The sequence below is a fragment of the Lissotriton vulgaris genome, chromosome 1_1, assembly GCF_964263255.1.
Source record: "Lissotriton vulgaris chromosome 1_1, aLisVul1.2, whole genome shotgun sequence".
Taxonomy (NCBI): Eukaryota; Metazoa; Chordata; class Amphibia; order Caudata; family Salamandridae; genus Lissotriton; species Lissotriton vulgaris.
Genome location: NC_141685.1, coordinates 433,836,606 through 433,859,901, shown reverse-complemented (window position 1 = coordinate 433,859,901; position 23,296 = coordinate 433,836,606). Strand labels below are relative to the sequence as shown.

General features: G+C 40.8%; 1 protein-coding gene across 1 annotated transcript in view; it reads right to left on the bottom strand.

Annotated features, from left to right (window-relative positions):
• Nucleotides 1–23,296, bottom strand: part of HOOK1 (hook microtubule tethering protein 1) — a 905,468-nt gene that overhangs the window by 372,759 nt on the left and 509,413 nt on the right. Inside the window, exon 12 of the mRNA XM_086953035.1 lies at nucleotides 1,841–1,951. Coding sequence (XP_086809161.1) covers nucleotides 1,841–1,951 — 111 coding nt within the window. The remainder of the gene's footprint in view (nucleotides 1–1,840; nucleotides 1,952–23,296) is intronic.

Genomic DNA, 23,296 nt, shown 5'->3' with positions numbered 1-23,296 from the left:
AAAACATCTGATTGTCATCTTTCCTTTTTTTTCAAATCGCCCTCTCTATCCCTTCCATCATTTCCATGTCTCCTTTCTCTAAGCACAACCTTCTTTCTCTAAGTCGCATGTTTCCCGTAATCATGAATCATTTATTTTTGTGAATTGCCTACAACTCACTTCAAACATCACAACCTCTCCTTTCTAACCATCTGAGTGAACATACATACCCCTGGCTCCACTAATCGTCACACTTTACTCCTAATAATTTAATCTACCACAGAGAAACTGGAGTGATTGCATGTAATGATCTGCTCGAGCACACAAGACTAATCCCTATAACCAACAATAACCAATGAAATCTGGATCAACCACTAACTTTGGGTTCCGGAGCAGCATGCTGCCTGGAGTAAATCACTTCAAAATCTTGTCAGGAGTAGTAAGGGCTATATAAATGTAATTAAAATACGATTACACTACAATACTTATAGGGGCTTTCAGTCAGCCTTCTTCATCCACTGTTCGGTCAGTATATCATTCATATTTTCTTAAGCCTCTACAGCACACAGTATGAGACAGAGTCAGGCTACTTAATCCATTGGCAAATGCATTAGTTCATAGCTCGGTTCACAAAATAAGTTTCTAATTGCAAACTGTGATCACTAATTCCGACTAACAAGTCAGAACACCTAGCTCAAAGTTTCTTAACACATAACCAGTTTATAAAGGATAGTATTATTTTATGCATTTGTGGAATGTTACTATTTTTGACGTCACGTGATTTTTTGTAATACAAATTTAAATATACATTTTAGATCTAGCTAAAAGCAGCTTTAGCTGACAAGACCTCACATCATAGAAAAAAGAAGTAAAAACAAAAATTGACCTTTGGAGAGGGGGAGGATGCGTTGCCAAACAACCTCAATCAGATGTTCTATTTTTAAGTCTCTAACTGATTGCTATAGGACAGTGTTTCCCAAACTTTTTAGACCCTTTTTTAAACTACAAACTTTTGCGACCCTCCACCCACCCCCAGCTTCAAAAGACTTCAGGCAGAGAGATGCTTTTTAATATAACTAAAGCATTGTGTGGCAGGGTACAGTAATTTACAAACAGCACATTTTCCGTTGGAATGGGCATTAATTTGGCAAAGATATGGGCAATAATTTGGCATAGACATACAGTTGTACTGATAAAACTATATTGCACACAAATGATAATGTGTAGAAATCGGGTTTCAGTGACTACCATTTGTTCATCAACAAGTAAAGTGTCTTGATTTGTTTTGATCCTATTTGAATCTGTGCTTCATTCACACTTCAGAATTACAAAAAAATGTGCTTCGTTTTTGATCTCCTGTTATTTACATATTGTTGTGAGAAACATAAAGTTATATGCTCCATCCTTTCCTTTCATACATTCTGTAACCTAGCAAGACTCATATGATTCACCTTATTTTTCTTTCTTTGATGCAAAATGAGAGGAGTTTGTAAACATCAATCCCTTGTTAAAAACACAAAAGCAGCAAATCGTCAGAAGACATAGCCTGACATTCGACCCCCTATCTTTGAAGCGCAGCAAATGTGACAAGGTAAATACAATATTAAAGACATCTTTATTTATTTCTTTGACTATTTACGACCCACCAAAAATCGACATCCAACCCACAGCGGATCGCGACCCACAGTTTGGGAATGGTAAAAGCAGTAGTGGCAGAGGAGAGTAGTTCTTTGGGTAAGAGATATTCAAGAAGCCTATTACAAGAACGATAAGTCACAAAATGTACAAAAGTCTTTTTGACATACATCACTCTCATCAAACATCGTACTCACACGACTGACAAGTATATGGGTCAGCTTACCTCTTTTTCTTTAAGCAATGTTTCCTGTTTTTCTTCAAGCCTCTTTATATCGTATGCAAGTGTATCTGCCCTCTTGGATTCCACTGACAGCTTGTTGTGAAGATCTTCGACCTTTTAAAGTGAAACAAAAGAGTTTGTATTCGAAAGACATAGCAAACAACGAATGGATGTTGTACAAAGACTTCAAGCCTCTAAGTAGTTCTTTAACTAAAAAGATGCGTTAATGCACAACTGAATTCTAACTTCTTAATATCCGATTAAGCAGCTACATGGCACAAATGACTAAACAATTTATTTTGGACTGGTGCCATCTGTCGTGAACAAATACATTAATATGGTCTGGCATTTCGTTACTATTACGGCATGAAACATGCACAATCCAAGTCATTCAGCAAAAACAGTAACTAAGTCCCAATCTTCAGAAATACTGGTCTGATTTGTACCTTGGGTCTCTAAAATTTTAGTTACCCAGCTATTTAAGCCTTCTACTGAACCATTAAGATCTGTGCTGAGGATGCCTCTGTTCTTGAAATGTTTGTTGACAAGCCTCACTTAGTACACATTAATTGTTGGGAGCGGGCTAGACTACATGGCTAGCAAACACATGATGCTCCAAGGAATCAGTAAATGAAATATAAAGGAATGCCTGCACAAACTTGGATGTGAAACTGATCTGTAGTTGACCTGAAAATGTACACGCAAAACTCTAATAATTTTAAATCACTGTGTACCTCTATAAAGTACTTTTAACGCATATCTTTCTTCTCTAGAATGCAGAGTATAAGAAATGAGGTTATTGGTTGAGGGAGGTGACTACCCACTCCAAGTAACAACCACAACCCTTGTTGTCACTGAATAAACATTCTTAACCCTCTGCTGGTTATGGCACACAACAGACAATCTTAACTTAGAGGCAATGTGTAAAGTGTTTATACAGTACCAAAACACTATTAAAGAGCACACAACATAAGAGAAATCCGAAAACAATGTATAACAAGCATTGGCATAGCCAATAGGTCTCGCCTTTGGGACCTTATACGTGTGTAGCTATGCAGCACATTATCTTGGGTGCTCTGCCCGCCAGGGGTTAAATAGCTAAACAATGACTAATTTTGCTGTTCACAAAGCCATCTTCATCCAAAAAAGATAATGTGCAATTAATTGCACAGCAGAAATCATTAATCTATATCACAGTACATATACATAGAACTCACAAAATTTACAAAATGTCTGAAAAGCTGTCCCACTTAAATCATTTCACTCGCCCCACGGAGAGAGTCGAGTCAGTCAATATATCACACTCATAAAAGCACTAACAAACAAGCGGTAACCTAAACATTTCTATTTCTGAAACCCAAGTCTAGTGCATACAATATGAACGGTAACCATCTAGAATGAGAAAATAAATGCAGCAATGCATGACAGGGCCAGAAAAAACGAAATGAGCATTATTAACATGGTTAGGAAGTTCCTGCCATCCTAATACCCTATCGCTACTTGTAATTGCTATGATAGAATTTAACAGAAATAGAGAATAGCAGGCCTATGAATCAAGTATCTTAGGGTGGATCCCACAGCACACCTGTTCTCATTAAGAAATACCTGTTTAGATATTCTCTATCACAGCCCTTCCCTGGGAATGCTGAGCAGTGCCGGATCGTAGGCCACTTTTCTGCGCCACTCTCTGAGCCCCAGATCAACTCCCGACTGCAGCTGGTTTGTCGCAGCAAACTGATGTGTTCTCTTGCTCGAAAATTCAATAGCAAAGCCAGCCTTTCCAATTAATGGTCAGATACCTACGTTGTTATAGTATCTGATAGCTAATTTTATCTCATGTTTACAATTTTAGTGACAGTAAATTCCCAACAAGACAAAATAAGTATTGGGAATAAATGCATTATCTATATTCACATGTAGATATTTAGTCTTCACTATAAACGTCCTTATTAACCCCTTCACTGCTATTAGGGTTCTTCACACTTATCCCTTTATAGCTTTTTTGATAACTTGGTGAGTACTTTTTTACCAACATCCTGTGGATTCTTTAGGTTCCCATGATTTGTGTATTCCCTTGGAGGGGACCAAGAAATAGACAAAATATAGATACATTTTCTTTTTTAGGGAAAAATGGGAAAAGTGCAGACCAAGACAGCATACTATTTTCCCTCTAAAAATGGCATCAAATAAAGGTCTACTGTGCTTGGACCACCACTTCTTCCAAGAACAAACACAGTTGTATCAAAAAACGATTTTTACCATAGTTGTAGCATTTTTTAAAGACTTAGGGCCGATTTTGGTGGACAGGGTAAAATCTGTTGGCTGGTCACGAACGTAACATCTGGCAGACCGAGACTTCTCCACCTGCCGAATTTAGGAATGACCGATAAAGTTGGCGGTTATTCCTAAAGGTTTGGCAGGAACTGCTGTTGCATCATTTCCTGTCAATGCTTTTTATAAGGTTGGTGTAGGGCACAGTCAAGATGACAGAGCCCTGCACCAAACTGTATTCTTTTTTATTTAAAAAAAATGCTCCCCTCAGCACTGGAGTCCTCTCCAATGGCGAAGGGAGCATTAAGCAGTTTTCACTGCCCCTTACCTGCTGGGTTTTCCTCGCAGCGAAGGTTAGTGAAAACTGACCTCTAATTCCGCTTATCTAAATTAGGCGGGCACAATTATAGCCTGCCTCTGATGGCTCTTACTTCACTGGGCCATCGGAGGTGTTTAATCAAGTAGAGATGCAGTATGCTCCACTGTGATTAAACCACAGTTCGCCCGTATCTAATTCAGCAGGCGGTCCGCATTCTTGGCCAGTATGAAAACAATCCCTTAGTCTATTTTTTCAAATTTTTGTGGTTTCAACATACTTGCAGTTTGTGGTGGAAACAGGTGCGAAACCCATGGAAGATGCCAGGAAGCTATAAAGTGGACATTATTTTGAATTCAGCACAGGGTCATTTATGTAGATACCTCAAGGTTTTCCCAAAGAATTTAAGGCCCTCATGTTGATGTCGGGCAGACCACAAACAACAACCCGTTGGTGATGGTCCGCCCGACATCCAGGGCATCGGTTCGACCACCGGTTTACAATACCGGCGGTCGAAACGATTATGTCAGGGGGAAGACCGCTGCTTCTTACAGGCTCAAGAGGCCGTCGGGCGGCAATCGGACGCTAATCCCTACAATGGAGGCACTGCCATAGGGATGAGGATGTCCCTTTCCGACTGCCTTTGCAAGGTTCCAGCGACATGAAAAGGCAGACGGAAACAGACTTTTGGGGCCCCCTGCAGAGCCCCCGTTATTCTAGGGCCACTTCTAAGTAGCCAGGGCGCACATGTGGTGCTCACCAAAATTTTTATGCAATTGGTACCTGATATATGTGCATGATACATAATCTATGGTTGTTTGAAAAGTGCCTTTTTCTACTGCGGCTGAAGGCATTTTATGTCTGCCTGCACGGCGGGAGTATCATAATAGGGCAGGCGGGACCACAACTCATTGTCAAACGGTCACCTGCCCGCAGCAATGGCGGTTGGGCGCTCATCCAACCTCCATCGTAATCAGGCCCTAAGTGTTGAAATAAAAGAAAAAAAGAATAAGACATAACAGCCACTTGTGACAACATTTTAATTTGTAACTTCTTCTCACAATGGCCAATTTACAGAAGCAATTAAGTGTTATGTACGACTGACCCTTCTGGTTGGGTTTGTAGTGTCCCCAATAAAAAGCAACAGCCTTAGCCAAAGCCACAGCTAATAACTGAGCTGCACCTTACAATGATTTCTCATTGCACACAGATTACAAAGTAATTTATATTGTAAAATATAAAGAATGAAACAGAGGTATGAAGGAAACCTACGTATTTCTAAAAATCTACATAATATGCTAAGTTTCGAGCAGTTGTTATTTGCACACTTCTAAATTTGGAGCTCACAATACTATCATGTGATCCACAGGGCATTTTCCGAAAAGACTTCTTACTTTTGCATTTGCTTACATTTGGAATGCAGAGAAATCTAATCGGTAATAACAAATATTCTGCTATTCTGTGTTCCCGCTCATCTCCTAATAAAAACAGCACCCCACTTGTGTGACTTGACCTGGCGCCGGCGGCACAAAAACCCCCGAAACACAACCTGGAGATAACATATTTCACACAGCATACTCCACATGTTTTTTACAACATGGGTAGCTGCATATTTTGGGACCCAGCCCAACCTCTGTCCAGGGAAATTTGCCATACCAAAAATGTTAAAACTCGACATCTGCGGTTGTCCACAGTGGTGTGACTTCTATAGATCTCAAGAGATTTTCATACCCAGAAGCCTCCATTGCAGACCTTAAACCCTGGCTAAAAACACATTTTCCTTACATTGCTGTGAGGGAAAGTTCTGGAATATGCAGAGTTCTACAAATTTCCTATCAGCCAGGGCCTCCCACGTCTCCCAATAAAAATGGTACCTCACTTCTCGCGTGGGTCGAATCCCCAGTACAGAAAAGGGTCAAAAATGCAGCACAGACAGTTTACATTTTTCCACTCAATATCAACCATTTAAAAAATTTAAATTTGGTAGCTGAGGATTTTGGGCTCTATATAAGCTGGTAACTACGGGAAACTTACCAAATCCGCACAGTTCTGTAAACTAGAGACCCAGGGAAGTCCAGGATGGCGTAACTTGTGTGGCTCTCATGGGTCATTTTACCCATCAGCACTTGCAAGCTTCAAACTGCAGCTAAGAACACAGAGTTTCCTCACATTTCTGGCTGGAAAAGTTCTGGAATCTGCAGGAAGACACATTTCCTATCACCTAGGGTTCTCCATTGTCTCCAAGGAAGAATGGCATCTCACTTATGTGGGTGAACCTTGCACCCATGATAAAAAAAGACCCCAAACGAATGTGGAGATATCAACATTTCCTTTAAAAAAAATGGCAATGCAGGTACCTGTGGTATTTCAGCCACAGTTCGGTGACCATCCATGGAAACTTACCAAAGCCAGACATTTATGAAAACGAATCCCAGAGGAAGTCGAGAATGGTGTGCTTCATGTGGATCCCATGACATTTTCGTACCCACAATAATCTGCAATCCTTAAGCTTTGGCTAGAATTAAGAATTTCCCTTGCATTTCTATGATGTCCATGTCAAGAATTGGCATGAATCTACAAAATTTGTAACATCAAGTGATCCCCCTACTTGTCACGATAAAAGCGCTAATCCACTTGAGTGGCTGGGCATAGTGCCCGTGACAGGAATGGATTAAACCAGGGTCAATGGGAGTCCTCACAAGTATACTTTCTGATACACTTAACAAATACAGTTGGCCTTCGGTGTTTCCATAATATGTATTGTTTGTGATTATTAAATAAGACCCATTACTCATGAGTATTTGTTGGGCTGGGATGGATAGAATTGCTGCAGCTACCAATTTACAGCTCAATATTAGCATCAAAGGGTTACAAGCTCCGTGCATAATGATGGAATTACAAAGAAGTGAGTGACCTAGAGGATTCGAACATCCAAATGTACTTATGACTGCAGGGTTGTCTAGTGTGAAACAAGCAAATTCAAACATTAACTCACACACATGATGAAGGATAGTGTTTTTTCATACCAACCCAAGGACTTATGTTTCTGCCATTCATTAAAATGAAAGGCCCTCGTGGGCAGTGAAATTACTTAAACGGGGTATCTTCCATTTTTTCAATACTTAATATGGTATAGATGGCTTCTGTTTAAGCCATGTTTACTGAGTTAGAGGTTAGGTTACTTAGCTTGATTATGTCACTCTTGTTGCTGAACGCCAAGGCACTTTATTAGATTTCAGTGTATCTAGCATTCAATGTAGCTGTGTAATAGCTCACAACTGAACCTGTCCAGGTTGTAGAAGATCTACCTCTTCTTTCAGAAGATCACTATAGTGCTTATAGAATACAATCATTTGCAGATTGTTCATATACCATTATCAATAATTTAAATATGGTTTCCATAATTTCAGTGTTACTTACTCAAATTCTTTCGGCTGCCTCTTCTAAGAATCTCAGAAAGAAATGAGCTGTGAATCTCTCAATTTCAAAGACCACTCTTTCAGTCCAGATTCTATCAAATCGTATGAATTTATTTTAAAATATTTACTTCTTTCTTTTTATAAAAAACAGATTTTTTTGTTTTTTTGTGGTATTGAAAATAACAAAACAGTGTTTATATGGCTTCTACTTGGTCTAACATAATTTTCATGGATATCAAAGGAGGAACAGGGATCTTAGTGATGGGGAATGTTTTGGAAAAGAGAATTCTTTGAAAAGAATAAGTGGAGGGAAATGAAATAGAACACGTTCAATACAATGAATTACTATACATAGAAAGACACCAGACAAGGAAGGAATGGTCAAGGGGGGGGAAAGGCAAAGTGGGGGGGTGTGCGGTCGCCCTGCGCTAGTCCTATTTATGATAGCAGGAGAAACCAAATCCACTGAACGCAGACAAACAAAGATTGAATGCAATCAAAAATATAGACCATCAACAATTTTACATTTGAACAATACAATTACAAAAGATTGGCCTAAATTTATAGATGAGAAAGATCGACGCGTTTCGAATCCCATAAAATGTTGGGATTCTCTTCAGGACCATGTGGACATAATCTGGAAAACATAAATTAAAAATCCTACTGTCAGTCAAAAAATTGGGCAACTCTCAACTTCACATTCAGTCCAGCACATACTCGGCTCATACCTGTGCTTCTGTTGCTGTTCTTTTTTGTCCCAAAGGGCTAGATTATTAAAGGTGGAGAGGGAGGGTTCAGGAGTATTTAAACTCAAATGGGACATTTCATAATGAGAGCAATTCTTTTATGTTACTCACTTGGTTGTTTCTAGACTCGATCTCTTTGGTTCGTTGTAGTCCTAAGACTATTATGCCATTATGTAGGGAAGATATTCAGTTTTTTCAAATTGTTTCTGAAAAAGCCAAAAAGGTTAAGTAAGAAACCGTGCAGCTCAATCTATGCTGGAGACGTTCGACGCTCGGTGGTGCCGGTAGCAAAAGCTGCCCTTTTGCCCCGGAACTTGCAATCTTGTTCATGAGCCAATACGAGGACACATATGTCTACAACAATAACCCATTCCAAAAAAGGATCGGTGGATGTGTTCGTTTTATTGACGATATTTTCTTCACATGGTCTGGAACCGCGGAACAACTGTCAGAATTCCATGAATGGCTGAACAACAGGACGAGAGATATTAAATTCAGCATTCAATCATCTAATATTAGACTTTCTTTTCTTGACGTTGAAGTTTACTGTACCAATGGTCAATTAGTGACTACTCTCTTCAAGAAAAAATCAGATCGCAATAAAGCTCTACACTATTCGAGCAACCATCCAAGAAGTCTGAAACAGAACTTACCCGTTGGTCAGTTTCTTCGAATTCGGAGAAACTGCACCTTTAAGGATGAGTACATGAATCATGCCAACGCTCTAAAAGAGAGATTACTGGACCGCGGGTATCCATCTAAACTATTAAAGCAAGCCATCAAGAGAGCGTGGTGGACGCCACGTGAAGAGCTACTTAAAAAGAAAGAAAAGACAGACCTGAAACGTACAGTTTGTGTATCCACTTTTTGCCTATCATCCAACTTTAAAAAAAAAAGTGATTTACCAAAACTGGCACTTGATAAAAGATCTGAATATGCAGTTTACGGAAACGCCACTTTTTGCCTTCAAAAAGGACAAGAGCATCGCGAATCAAATCGTGCGAGCAGCCGTACCAAAAACAAAAGTTCCTACATTACGAGACTATGTGAACCTTCCTCCAATCACAGGACATAGGAAATGTGGAACATGCTTGTGCTGCAATTCCACAATTGAAGGAACTTTGTTCCAGCATGAAGGTATATCGTGGAAACATGATCATTTCACAAACTGTAAATCGCGAAACCTAGTCTATGGAATCCTTTGCCCTTGTAACAAGCTATATATAGGGAAAACTAATCAGGAAGCCAGACAAAGAATATCACAACACAAATACAGGATAAAGAAAAAAGTAGTGACAGCACCTCTAATACAACACTGGATCGACGAAGCCCATGGGGAGAATGATTTCAGATGGACAATAATATCGAAAGTTGAATCCGACCTGAGAGGTGGAGATTTGGAGGCCAAATTAAGACAGCGGGAAGCAATGCTTATCCTTAAATTTAACACTACAACTCGAGGTTTAAATGAGATGACTGAATTATACAATCTGTAATGCACCATGAGATGCTTTTGAGGTGCACTGTAACTCTGCCTTAAGTTGCTGACCTTGTAAGAGCATCCAGCACCACTTGACAATCATGCAAACACAACTATACTGGACCTCGCAGTGATCCTAGCCTATTTGTAGTTCAGAAGTAAATGACCGTTCCGTAAAAATCACCATCTCAGTCAGTGATCCAAAACGCACAATTTCGAAGTGCCTGCCGGTCTATCGAACAAATATAATACCCGTGTAAATTCTCGGGAATTTACATCCTTATTCTGTCTATTTCAATTAGGAGCGCTTTTATAAGCACCTTGCTCTTCAAAACTACAATTCCCATCATATCGCCGATTGTGAATGAAGTACTGACTCTAATCAAAAAATCTTTTTAAATAAATGTTTTGCTTTGTAAACCATCTGACCACTTTTTGAATGGTTATCCATCCATGTAAGTCAAGTATTCTTCCAAAACTGCAAAATCTAACATTTACCGGCCTGTCAAACTACAAATCCCAGCATGCCCTCGAGTCGGAACAGAGTCCTATTTGAACCCGCTAACCCGAAACAACTACACGGCGTTCCAATTGATGAAAGCGACGCCCACGGAGGAATCATGGTTCTAAACCAGAGGTAACAACTCAATATTAGAGCAAAAATCATTTAAGTTCAATGTCTAACCGAACGCTTAAACCATTGCAAGCCATGCGAGTTCGAATTTGAAGTTCATTGCCATTTTTTAAGAACTAGCAAGGACCCTTGTTTAAATTACTGGAGCAATGTTTATTTTGGTTTAGTGTTTCACCGAGCGTTCGAAGTAGCTTAATTCATGCGAGTTCATATGGGGAGTTCCTTTTAATTTTAATAACTAGCAAGGAGTGCTCACCAAATCCCCATTTAATTTGCTGGAGCAATGTTATTCGGTTCAGTGTTGAACCGAACGTTTAAAGCAGCGTAATTCAGGAGAGTTCGCACTTGGAGTCCTTTTGTGAAATTTCTAAGAACTAGCAAGGATTATTCATTCAACCCGTTGTTTAAATATCCCAATGTCCACACTACTAAAACACGGCCCGAGTATTAAACGCCCATCTTCACCGCGTCACTAAAATGATAGAATGCTACCGGCACCACCGAGCGTCGAACGTCTCCAGCATAGATTGAGCTGCACGGTTTCTTACTCAACCTTTTTGGCTTTTTCTGAAACAATTTGAAAAAACTGAATATCTTCCCTACATAATGGCATAATAGTCTTTGGACTACAACGAACCAAAGAGATCGAGTCTAGAAACAACCAAGTGAGTAACATAAAAGAATTGCTCTCATTATGAAATGTCCCATTTGAGTTTGAATACTCATGAACCCTCCCTCTCCACTTTTAATATTCTAGCCCTTTTGGACAAAAAAGAACACCAACAGAAGCACAGGTATGAGCCGAGTATGTGCTGGACTGAATGTGAAGTTGAGAGTTGCCCAATTTTTTGACTGACAGTAGGATTTTTAATTTATGTTTTCCAGATTATGTCCACATGGTCCTGAAGACATCCTAACATTTTATGGGATTCGAAACGCGTCGACCTTTCTCATCTATAAATTTCGGCCAATCTTTTGTAATTGTATTGTTCAAATGTAAAATTGTTGATGGTCTATATTTTTGATTGCATTCAATCTTTGTTTGCCTCCATTCAGTGGATTTGGTTTCTCCTGCTATCATAAATAGGACTAGCGCAGGGCGACCGCACACCCCCCCACTATGCCTTTTCCCCCCTTGACCATTCCTTCTTTGTCTGGTGTCTTTCTATGTATATTAACTCATTGTATTGAACGTTTTCTATTTCTTTTCCCTCCACTTATTCTTTTCAAAGAATTCTCTTTTCCAAAACATTCCCCATCACTAAGATCCCTGTTCCTCCTTTGATATCCATGAAAATTATGTTAGACCAAGTAGAAGCCATATAAACACTGTTTGTTCTTTTCAATACCACAAAAAAAAAAAAAATCTGTTTTTAAAAAAAAGAAAGAAGTAAATATTTAAAAATAAATTCATACAATTAGATAGAATCTGGACTGAAAGAGTGGTCTTTGAAATTGAGAGATTCACAGCTCATTTCTTTCTGAATTTTATGATCAATTGCGCAGTACTGGCTTCTTGTTTGTTTATTATAGTATTGGCGTAGCCTTATTGCGCTAAAGTCAAAACCCTTGTTGCTGTCTCCTTCTTCTAAGAATCTCTGCATCTCATTATAGATTGCACAACCTGCTATAAATATGACGCATTTAACTTTAGCTGGGTGTGGACCCAGGGGAACGTCTTTGAAATCCATTGTTTCACGAATTGTGACCATGTGCTCCTACACAGCCACAAGGCTAGAATGTGCTAACTGTCATCAGCACATGCGGACTCACACTATATGTGGTGCCAGTTACAGGTGTATATTTACTATACCTAAGGTCTGGGTGAATACCTAAAGAACCATAGGTTTTGGAAGGAAATCAGTTCAACCGTACATCAATATCAATTGGGCATAGCTCTATCCCTTCAGGGTGTCATACAGTCAAACTGTGGACACCATTCTGAATTCTTTAATTTAGCTCAAAATATGTAACATTTCCCTTTCTTTTTGATTTTAGAAACTGAGTAGAATTGACTTCAGTTGGAAATTAAGGTCTTTTTAAATCTTTACTGGAACTAATCCTAGAAATGTGGTCTACTGGACAGGTTTGTTCAAATCATTTCTTAAGGAGTTATGCATGCTCTGAACAAGGCTTCTGTGCCTTCAAACTGCGAAATATAGGTTTCCTAAATACTTATCTCCTCAATATTTTCTTTCCAATACTCATAGCTTTTCACTGCAAGTTTTTAATATTTTTTATAGGAATATATCAGCTTGTAATTAGTAATGAGTTTTTGTGTGGCTTTTCTTCTGTCTGTAAATAATAGAAGCAGTTTGGATCTGACTTGTCTATGCTATTTAGAAAAAGGAATTTATTTTCACAATCTGGGTGGCTATTTATAGATGGAACCCCGTAATGCATCCACTGAGTGTAATTAAATATTTATCAAGGTGTGCTGGTTATGTGTATGTAGTGCAGTCCATAGTGATGAAAACAAAACACTTCTTTATGATAATCAGCATTTAAATAAGGATATTCATTGTCAAAGTTGGTGTGTTCCCAAAGGCTTTTGCCATTCTTTTAATGATGTTTGTTCTTTTAATTTGAAAAGGAACCCATTAACAACAATTTTTAAGACAAAGGGTATTTGTAGAAACTATGTAGGTCCCATGATCTGATAAGGAACCTATTCCCTAACTGCACTATATAGTACAGGATACTTGTGCCAAAATCAGTAGCAAATAGTCTTACTGGTGATATTGAGCAACTGTGGAGAGTCAGAATCATTTTCATAAAATAATATTTCTTTCAAAGGCATCATTTCAATTGAGGTTCGCTTTTCTGTTGGTTCATAGTAAATCACAGCAGTCGTGGAAGCCACTGGGGTTGTTGAAATAGCAGTCCTAGGCTGTATAGTGGAAGATGCCACTCGGTAAAAAGCTGAAGATATAGTGAGCTATACAGTCCCCGGATTGGGACTCAAGGTTTCTGTGTGGTGGTACTCTCCTTGAAGCAGTTCCTTCAGATCAGGAAGAGGCTATAAGGCACTATTCCACATGCGTTTTGGTGTCAAGAGGTATCTACTGTATAGAATTGGCTACATAGTGCTTTTTAAGGTGATCAATGGGCACATTATCGTTTTGAGCTCAACAAGCTAATGAAGACAGGATTACAGTTTGTGGGCCTTTACCCCAAGAACTGGAACAGGTCATCTGTAAGATGGCTCAAACATTGTTTATCTGGAATCTTTTTTTAAACTAGCTCATCGAGCTTGTGGAGCCTCCAGACAGCAGCTGAGGGAACCTTATCTTTGCTGGTGGAGGAGTCAGAATGCTTCAAATTAGATAGCTTGTCTCTGACATCTTGAATACTTTGCAAGACATTCAAACGTAGTGCAGGTCAAATACTTTATTTTCTGGCATCATTCCCGAACTATCAAGATTGAGGAAATACATAGATACTCCAAGAATATCTCATATGGGGTGCAACCACTCCTACTGGGAAATTATTTAATGCTCTTGGAACTTCATACAGATTTTGTAGCCTGCTAAACAGGTGTGAGGAAGGCAGACATACTCATAAAGTAGACATAGCATCCCTGAGTCGCAAGCGCAGGACCATTGTCTACATGAAAGGCATAATCTGCACCTATTGCTACTAAGCACTGCAAATCTTCTATCACTTCTCGAGCATCAGCATTCCACAGGAATTTAGAGCATGATTCAACAGCAACTAATATATGCTTATATTGCTTTACTGGATTTATTGGGCCAATATGGTCGAGCTAAATTGCCCAAAATGGATGACTGGAGATAGCGAGTGGAGTCTGTGCTGGTCTTGAAACTGTAAAGCATTTTATTTGTTTCCAGGTGTTACATTGCACCAAATAGTTTTTAGTAGTTTAGGTATTTTTGCTGGAACATGGCTACTGTGGTACTCATGCTAGCGCGGGCAGACGCTAATCCCTCATGAGCTTCTTTGATTAAGCCTAATCAAACTTGCTCATTAGTTTGTATATCTCTAGACTTTCCTGTGTTCAGTGTATATTTTTTTGTGGAGTTTTTCACTGTTTTTAAAACGTTTTGAAATCAGTGCTTACCAGTGTTTATTCCGCTGCCTAACCCCCAAAATAGACAAAAACTGAGTTTTTTCAGTGCGTATAAAACAGGGTATGTTTTAGCAGCAATTTTTGTAACATGAATATTTAATTTAATCGAGCAGTAATGTAGGGTATGTAGTGACTTCTTATTTTATTTATTTATTTATAAAGTTTTATATAGCGCGAACATGACCCACAACGGTATCAGAGCGCTTTACAATATACAGTTATTAAACATTAGACCTTTAAAATTACAAAGCGCACCAGATTAATTTGCAACCCTGCATTCTAAGGCACCTGAAACATGAGAGTTTAAGCTTGCTTACCTCTACTTTTCTGTAGCCTTTGCCTGACTACATTAAGGTGGTGATGCTACAGTGTGGACATTAATATCTGCCAAGTGTCCACAAGGCAGATGTCTCACTTTTAGTCAGTCCTGGTCTTTTAACAGATATTACATTGTATGCTGCCACTAGAAACATGTAACTATGGGTTACAAAAAAACAGCATTAAAGTGCAGTTGGGTAAAAAGCCAGGATTAGCTAAAGGTATTACACATAACAATGTACACCTTGCAGCTATGTTTTTTGTTGACATGAGGCAAGTCTTGTGTCCTATTTTCAGCACTATCCCATGTGCATGGTGACAGCACTCTTTTCACAGGTACCGGTTACTGCATGTTGCATAAAACATTTAAAGTCTGGGATGTTTAGCAGGTCACCTGCTTTGATTAATATTAACTAGTTAGAAAAGGGGGCTGATTAATTAAAGGTTTTACCCATGTTGTGTTTGTGGGTAAATCTAATAGTAAATATTGGCAGAGATTCTTACGAACCAGCCATTTCACCAGTCAGTGAAAGAATGAAAGAGTACCAAAAGATCAAATATGATTTTAATATTCTCAAATTCTCTGCTGTGTATAAAATAATTAGATCAGACCTATACATGCTTCAAAACCCAGTGGGCCCAATTCACAGAACTAACTTAAGACAAAATCCTAAACTTACTACCATTTTGGTATTCACAGAAGGCACTTACTCATTTCGGTATTCACAGAAGTTAGGAGTCCTAACTTTAGGGCTTCTAAATGCCTTTTGTGAATACCAAAATTCTTAAAGTTAGGATTTTTCTCAATTTAGGAGTAGTAAAGTTAGGACTCCTAACTTTAGGACTGCTAAATGCCTTCTGTGAATACCGAAAGTCGTAAAGATAGGATTTTTCTCAGTTTAGGAGTAGTAAAGTTAGGAGTCCCCGTATTACCACCTTAAAGGCCTCCCATTCCATTGGCCTTGTGGTGGCCGTGCCAGCATTCTCAGTAAAATAATGCGTTATCCCTTCACTCACTTCCCTCTGAAGAATCGGGTCTTCTAGTGTTTCAGGTTGTAGACGCCAAGTGGGGTTGGCAGACAATGCCGTCATCCAGTGCATAGTAAACAGCAGTGGAGTGTGAACAGACAGTGTTCTGGTCAGATATTCAGTGTGCACTATGGAGGGTACCATTAATGTTGAGCATAAAACTGCATCTAAACGGACATGCAGATCATGCATCGCAGAGAAGAATGAGTAGTCCCGGTCGTGTGGATGGTGCGTGCGCCATATGCCCACTAAACTCCACCTGTCCTGCCAGTCCAGCCTACCTTTCGTCAGTCTATGTACATGAGAGTCCGCTAGTGGGGGGTGCGATCTATCCAGTGATACATCCGCTATGGAATTAAAATCCCCTCCCAGCACTACAGAGCCTGTAAAGTAATTTGCTAACGTGCCAGATAAACGTTCTAAGAAGCGCAATTGGTCAATATTTGGTGCGCAAATACTACAAAGCGCTATATCCCTACCACAGAGTCTTCCTTCGACTGCCACAAACCTGCCTTCAGGGTCTATTGTCTGCTTCGTTACCTGGAAAGGAACCCCAGCTGTAATCCATATCAGTGCTCACCGTGCAAACGCTGAATCTGTGGTGCTAAATACCTGTCCCCTCCACCTCCATTGTAAAGCTATACCCTCCGCCTTAGTGAGGTGAGTTTCTTGAAGCAACGCTATGTGGATTCCTCTTCTGACTAAATATGCATAGATCATGTGTGGCCGTGTCATTGTGTGAAGTCCCCTCACATCCCAGGTTATACAACGTAAATCAGGTACAGCCCCATCACTAATGTGTAATATCCGCATTTCAAGTCGTATTTCAGCAACCACACCGGCGAACCTCTTAACCCAACTTCCCTCCCAACAGCCCAACAACCCCCCCCCCCCCAAGAACAGGACCTAGAACCAAACAGCTAGTCCCCATCCAAACCACTGCAAAAAGTAGCACACATCTAAGCCCACCAGTAGTAACTGAGGGCATGCCTTATGGGCAATGAGGGGAGCTCAGTGCCAATGGGCCGCCGCTTCTACTCTAGACTCATACCGCCCCAAAACCCCAAATAAAGGAATGCATCATACATTTCTCCCCACCTGATCGCCACCTTTAGTCTCAGTGAGCATCAGCTAACAGTTCAATCGTATCCCAGCCCATTTGGAGCAAAAGTGTACCCCCTCCCCGAGCAACATTCAACATTGTTATACCTCCCCCAGCAGCTGTGTCCACAATTACTCTCACCCTCCCCAGCAACACCTTATTGGTCTTCCCAAGTTCAATCTTTCATTTGTCCAGTATCCCATCCGCTGTCGCTGGTGTGATCGGCGGCATCCGTATGCTATCCGCTTCTGAGGTCTCAGTGTTGGAGTGTTCCTTGTCCTTCTCCGAGTCAGTGCCTTCTGGAGAATGCCTTTTTAGCCCCTCCTATAGTTTTTTTCTCCACCAGAACCCCCAGTTTGTTATCCCAAGCTGCCACAGTCCACAGACATATGTTTCAGGAATTCTTTTAGTTAATTCTCGTTCAAGCTCTTGAGCAGGATCATTTGCAGATTTCTGGCGTTTTGCCAGAGCCACCGCTTCTCCTCAAATGTTGCTCAGAATGATAGCAGAAACTGTTTCGAAATTCCCACTAATTTTATTGGCAGTGTAGCTCTGTGCTCATTCTGTAATTGTCTAAGTATAAAAGATAATACCGCCAATGTAGGTGTACCATTTTTTGTGATGTAGATAAAGGCAAACATACTTCCTTAGTTGTTGCGCTCTTCTACGGGTAGCAACATCCCAAGGGGAAGACACACAGTCAAAATACTATGCTTGTGTTGGGATGTTATATGACAGTAGACTACTTCCAACTGGTTAGTCCTGCAAGCAACCCAGAAGGTAATTTAATTGCATTTTACAGACACCTTGTCAATTTTAGCGGTTATAGTCTTGGGACGGATTGCATGCGATATCCCCTTCAATTTGTAATTTTATAGTATAAATCCGGTTTGGAGGGTTTACATGTCCATCTGGAGTTTCGACCTGTGTATATTCTTCAGTTCGTTTCATCACCAGAAGCTCTAGGAGAGTTAGGCATACTATTTCCTCTTCTGCTGTGCTGTCCAGAAGCTCTGTCACTCAAGCCCCTTTCCGCAAAAGTATTTGTACTTTTTTAGCTAATCGGGCTCCTTTTTTCTTTTTAAAGTGAATCTTTGAGTCCGAACTTTCTCTTCCTTTGGCATACTCGTCTTTTATGCAGTACTTGGCCCATTCAGTCCCCTCTGCCCTTTGACTGTCGATGTCCAGGGAAGGAGGGCTATTAGTATTCTGACGCCAATCTGGCTTTTTAGGTCTCGCCTACGCAGTGCGCATGCACTATATAGGAAAAAGACCTTTTGGAATCAGCTCGCTTTTGCCCTAAAAACGTACGGGAAACAGCCATTATAACGCGGTTTTTACCATGCGTTGCCATTACATCGCATGCGTTACAATGCATGCGGTGTTACAACGTGTGGTAAAAACCACGCATACCATTAGACTTGTTGTAAAAGTTAACGGTTGTAAAAAGCGCATGCGACGTAATGTGTGATGGCAGCGGGGGCTATCCAAGTCGTTGTGAGGAAACTGAGGCTGTTTCCTCACAATGACGTGTACCACGCAGGAAGGAGGAAGCAGAAACCGGGAGCAAAGACGGCGACACTGGAGAGGAGAGAGATAAGGGGGTTTGAGCTTAGGTTGGAGGTTACTTTTGTAGGGTTTAGGGTAGTGTAAAAGTAGTGTTGTAATGTTTGTGTTTTGTGTTTTTTTTATAACGTTTTAGTGTGTTTTTTGTAGTGTAGTGTAGTGTTGTTTAAAGAGTTTGTTTAGTGTAGTGTATCAGGATTTAGGGTAGTGTAGTAGTGTTTATGTAGTGTAGTGTTTTATGGTTTAGGGTAGTGTTGTAGTGTTTGAGTAGTGTAGTATGGTAGGGGTTAGGGTAGTGTTTTATGGTTTAGGGAAGTGTAGCAGTGTTTGTGTAGTGTAGTGATTTAGGGTTTCGGGTAGTGTTGTAGAGTTTGGTAGTGTAGTGTTTTAGGGTGTAGGGTAGAGTTTTAGGGGGTAGTGTAGTGTTTTAGTTTTTGGGGTAGTGGTGTAGTGTTTGTGTAGTGTAGTGGTTTTGGGTAGTGTAGTGTTTTAGGGTTTAGGGTAGTGTAGTATTGTTTGTGCAGTGTAGTGTTTTAAGGTTTAGGGTAGTGTTGTAGTGTTTTAGGGTTTAGGGTACTGTTGTTGAGTTTGTGTAGTGTACTGTTTTAGGGTTTAGGGTAGTATTGTAGTGTTTAAGTAGTGCAGGGAATTAGGGTTTAGAGTAGTGTTGTAGTGTGTAATGTAGTGTTTCAGTGTAGTGTTGTCATGCAGGGTAGTGTAGTGTTATTGTAGGGAGAGGATGGGGCGGGGAGGGTTGTGTAGGGGTAGGGTAGTCACTTACCTTGCAAACTTTCACCACACGTATAGCTTTACCACACATGCTTTTGCGTTGTAATGGCATGCGTGGTGAAGGCATAGTTATGGAAAAAAATTGCGTTGTAATGGCATGTGGTTGTCATTGACATCGTGTAGTAATACCCACGATGTAATGGCATGCGTGGTATTAGTATGCGATGTAATGACATACATCCAAAACGTGCACGGGCTGCATTGCTTTCAATGGAAACGCATGCACGTTTGGCGATTCCCTTGCGGGAGCGAGCTTGGACACCATATGTTTGTAATTAACTTCCAAAAATGTGGTGCCCCTGCTCGCTCCCGCAAGGGAAACGCTCTGAAAGTTTGTTTTTTTTTACTTTTTTTTTTTTACTTTGAAACTGAGCACGGCGCCACTTCACAGACACAGCGCTCTGTTCTTTAAATCTTTTTTTACTTTAGCCCGGAGAGCAGCGCCCACCTCAAGGACACCGCGCTCATTGTTGAAGTTAAGAAATATATAAAGAAACCGAGCGCGGTTTCAGTGAAGCGGCGCCGCGCTCAGTTTTAAACTTAAGCATTTGCAATGCAATCGGACCGATTACATTGCAAATGCTTGTTGTTTTAGCCTCTTGACCTACATTTAGGGGCTTGAAATATTTTGTGCTCCAATAATTTGCTCCAGTGAAAAATGTGTTAGCCTGTGATTCACGAAGACAAAAATGTCCGAAGCTGTTTATTCAGAATTAATAGTTGATGTTTTTTTAATTTACTCAAAAGTAGGTTGCCGGTGGAAAAATTGGGCTGAAGTTGGGAATAACACACAATAGTTGCTATGCAGGAAAGAGGCAGGTTCGAGGGCATTGTATGTAAAAATGCCTTCAGCGGTTGTGGGATAACCTAATTAACACCAACAGCGGTCGGTGGGGTCAGAAGTGTCGCGAAGTGATTTAATCCGAATTTTAAAACGCGTGTTTAAGAAGAAATGCGTTACTTACCTGTAACTGCAATTATCCAGTATTGGTATCTTTCATAGATTCACATGCCTGAATCATTCCCCTTCATCAGGATGGGAGTCCCCGGTACATAAGAAAAGTAATGTCTCACTAGACATATAGAGAGATAGACCAAAGGTCTCACCTTAGTAACATATCCAGGTCCTTTTATAATGAGGGCCAAACTCTAGAGAACAACCAATCAGCTATCACCACCCTCTGGAACCTTCTTGCAAGGAGCTCTAGTCCCTCAGATTTTCATAAGCACAGTGCTAAGTAGATGTATCACTGAGAGAACTAGGTGAGCACTTCCAGGGGAGGCGGGTGGGTTGCATGTGAATCTATGAAAGATATCAATACTGGATAACTGCAGTTACAGGTAAGTAACGCATTTCTTATCCAGTATTAGTGTATCTTTCATAGATTCACATGCCTGAATCAGAGTAGTAAGCAATGATAAGCACATTTCAGATGGCACAGAATGTAGAAGTTCATCAGACAATAACATATCAATGTGAAAATAGAAAGTAACAAACTGCAATGAAAAAAAAAAGTAGAGAACACATGGAGAAATGGGCGTGTAAGAAAAAGGATAGTGGGATGAAAAGAAGGCTCACCTTTAATGAAATAGATTACGTAACACCGCCTGTACCACTGCAGCATCCTTCATGAGTTCCGTATCCAAGCAGTAATGCTTGGCAAATGTATGCAGCGTCTTCCATGTCACCGCTCTGCAAAAGTCTGTGATAGGCACACCTGCAAAGAGTGCCATGGAGGTAGAAATCGCCCTAGTGGAATGAGCATAAACTGTGGAGTGCAAAGGTTGGCCTGCTTGCTGGTGACAGAAAGTAATAGCTCCAGAAATCCACCAAGAATGACTTTGTTTAGTAAGTGGAAAACCTTTCCTAGGTAGACTATAAGCTACAAAGAGTTGGTTGGATTTGCGTATCGTCTTTGTCCTGTCAAGGTAGAATTTAAGGCAGTGTTTCCAGTGAATGCGGAGCTCTTTCTACCGCCGTTTGAGGATTTGGAAAAAAGGTTCGTAAGACTATAGGCTCATTAAGGTGAAAGTCCGACGGGACTTTAGGCACAAACTTGGGATTAGTCCGAAGTATAACCCTATCATGTTTGAATTGAAAAAAAGGGTCTTGAATCGGGAATGTATGAAGCTCGCTTACTCAACTTGCAGATTTAAGGGCTAGAAGGAGTGCTGTCTTCCAAGAAACAAACTTGAGATCAGCTCTGAGTATCGGCTCAAAAGGGTGTTTCATAAGCTGAGCAAGAACTATGTTGAGTTGCCAAGTTGGAGGTAGAGACTTTAGGGGAGGAAAAGTCCTAAGCAGACCCTTGAGAAATTGTTTAATCAGTCTACTTGACCAAAGAGAAGAGCCTGTGGAAGATCTCCTGAAACAGGATATTGCTGCCAGGTGAACATTAATAGAGGCGTGAGCAAGACCTGAAGTCGCCAGATGGAGAAGGTATGGCAATATTTGCTCTGGAGAAGAAGAGAGATGGTGTACATTCGCAGACTTACACCAGATGCAGAATCTCTTCCATTTCAAGGAAGATGTCTTGTTCATACTGTCGGCTCGAGCCCGAGCCACGACTGCCCTACAATCTGGAGAAATGTCTAGGCCATGGAACTCTTGGAACTCAGGAGCCAAGCCGATCATTATAGAGATGCTGGATCCGGATGTTGGACTTGTTCCCTGTCCATTGTGAGGACAGAGGGAAACGGTTTCAAAGGAATCGGCGGTTCCAGGGAGAGAAGATTAAGCTCTGTGAACCAATGTTGGCGAAGTAACGCTGGAGCCATCAGGATTAGCGTGCACGGTTCTACCTTCTACTTCCGGAGGACCCTTGGAATCAGGTGATGGGTGGAAAAGCATAGGCAAAGACGTTGAATCATGCTATCGAAAATGCCTTCCCTAGAGATCCCTGTTGGGGATGCCAGCTTGCGAAGTTTTGGCATTTGGTGTTGCGCTGGGTGGCAAATAGATCCAAGAGAGGGGTGCCCCATTGAGAGAATATGCCGTTGAGAGTCCGCTGGTTCAACTCCCATTCGTGACATGTTGTTTGCTGCCTGCTTAGTGAATCAGCCAGCACATTGTCTGCGCCTGGAACATATTCCGCTGGTAGGGAAATGTTGTGCTGAAGCAACCAGTTCCAGATCTTTTGAGATTCGTGAGAGAGTGGCTGTGAACGAGTACCCCCTGTTTGTTTAGGTAGTGCATTGTGTTAGTATTGTCCGTCCGGACAAGCACTGGAGAACCTTTGATCCTGGGAAAGAACGCTAGGAGGGCCAGATAAACAGTTCATAGCTCGAGGAGGTTTATGTGAAGCTTCCGTTCGGAAGGAGACCACTTTCCGCTGATCCAGAGTTCTTGGAGGAAAGCTCCCCAACTCTCCAGGGACGCATCCGTTGTGATTATTTGTGGAGAGGCTTGAAGTAAGAAGGGCAGGCCTTGAGAAAGATTCCGACGACGAGTCCACCACTGTAGAGAAGTGACCATCTGAGGGGTCACTTGAATGACATTGTCGAAGGATCCTTCGGCGTGAATCTAATGAGTGGAGAGTGATTCCTGGTGAGGACGCATGTGGAGGCGACAGTAGGGAGCCAGCAGAATACAGGATGACATCATCCCGAGAAGGGATTTGAACAGGTGTACTGAGAGGAACTTCCTGGAACTTATACGTTTCACCAAGTGAAGAAGTTTGCATTGTCGCTCTTGCGACG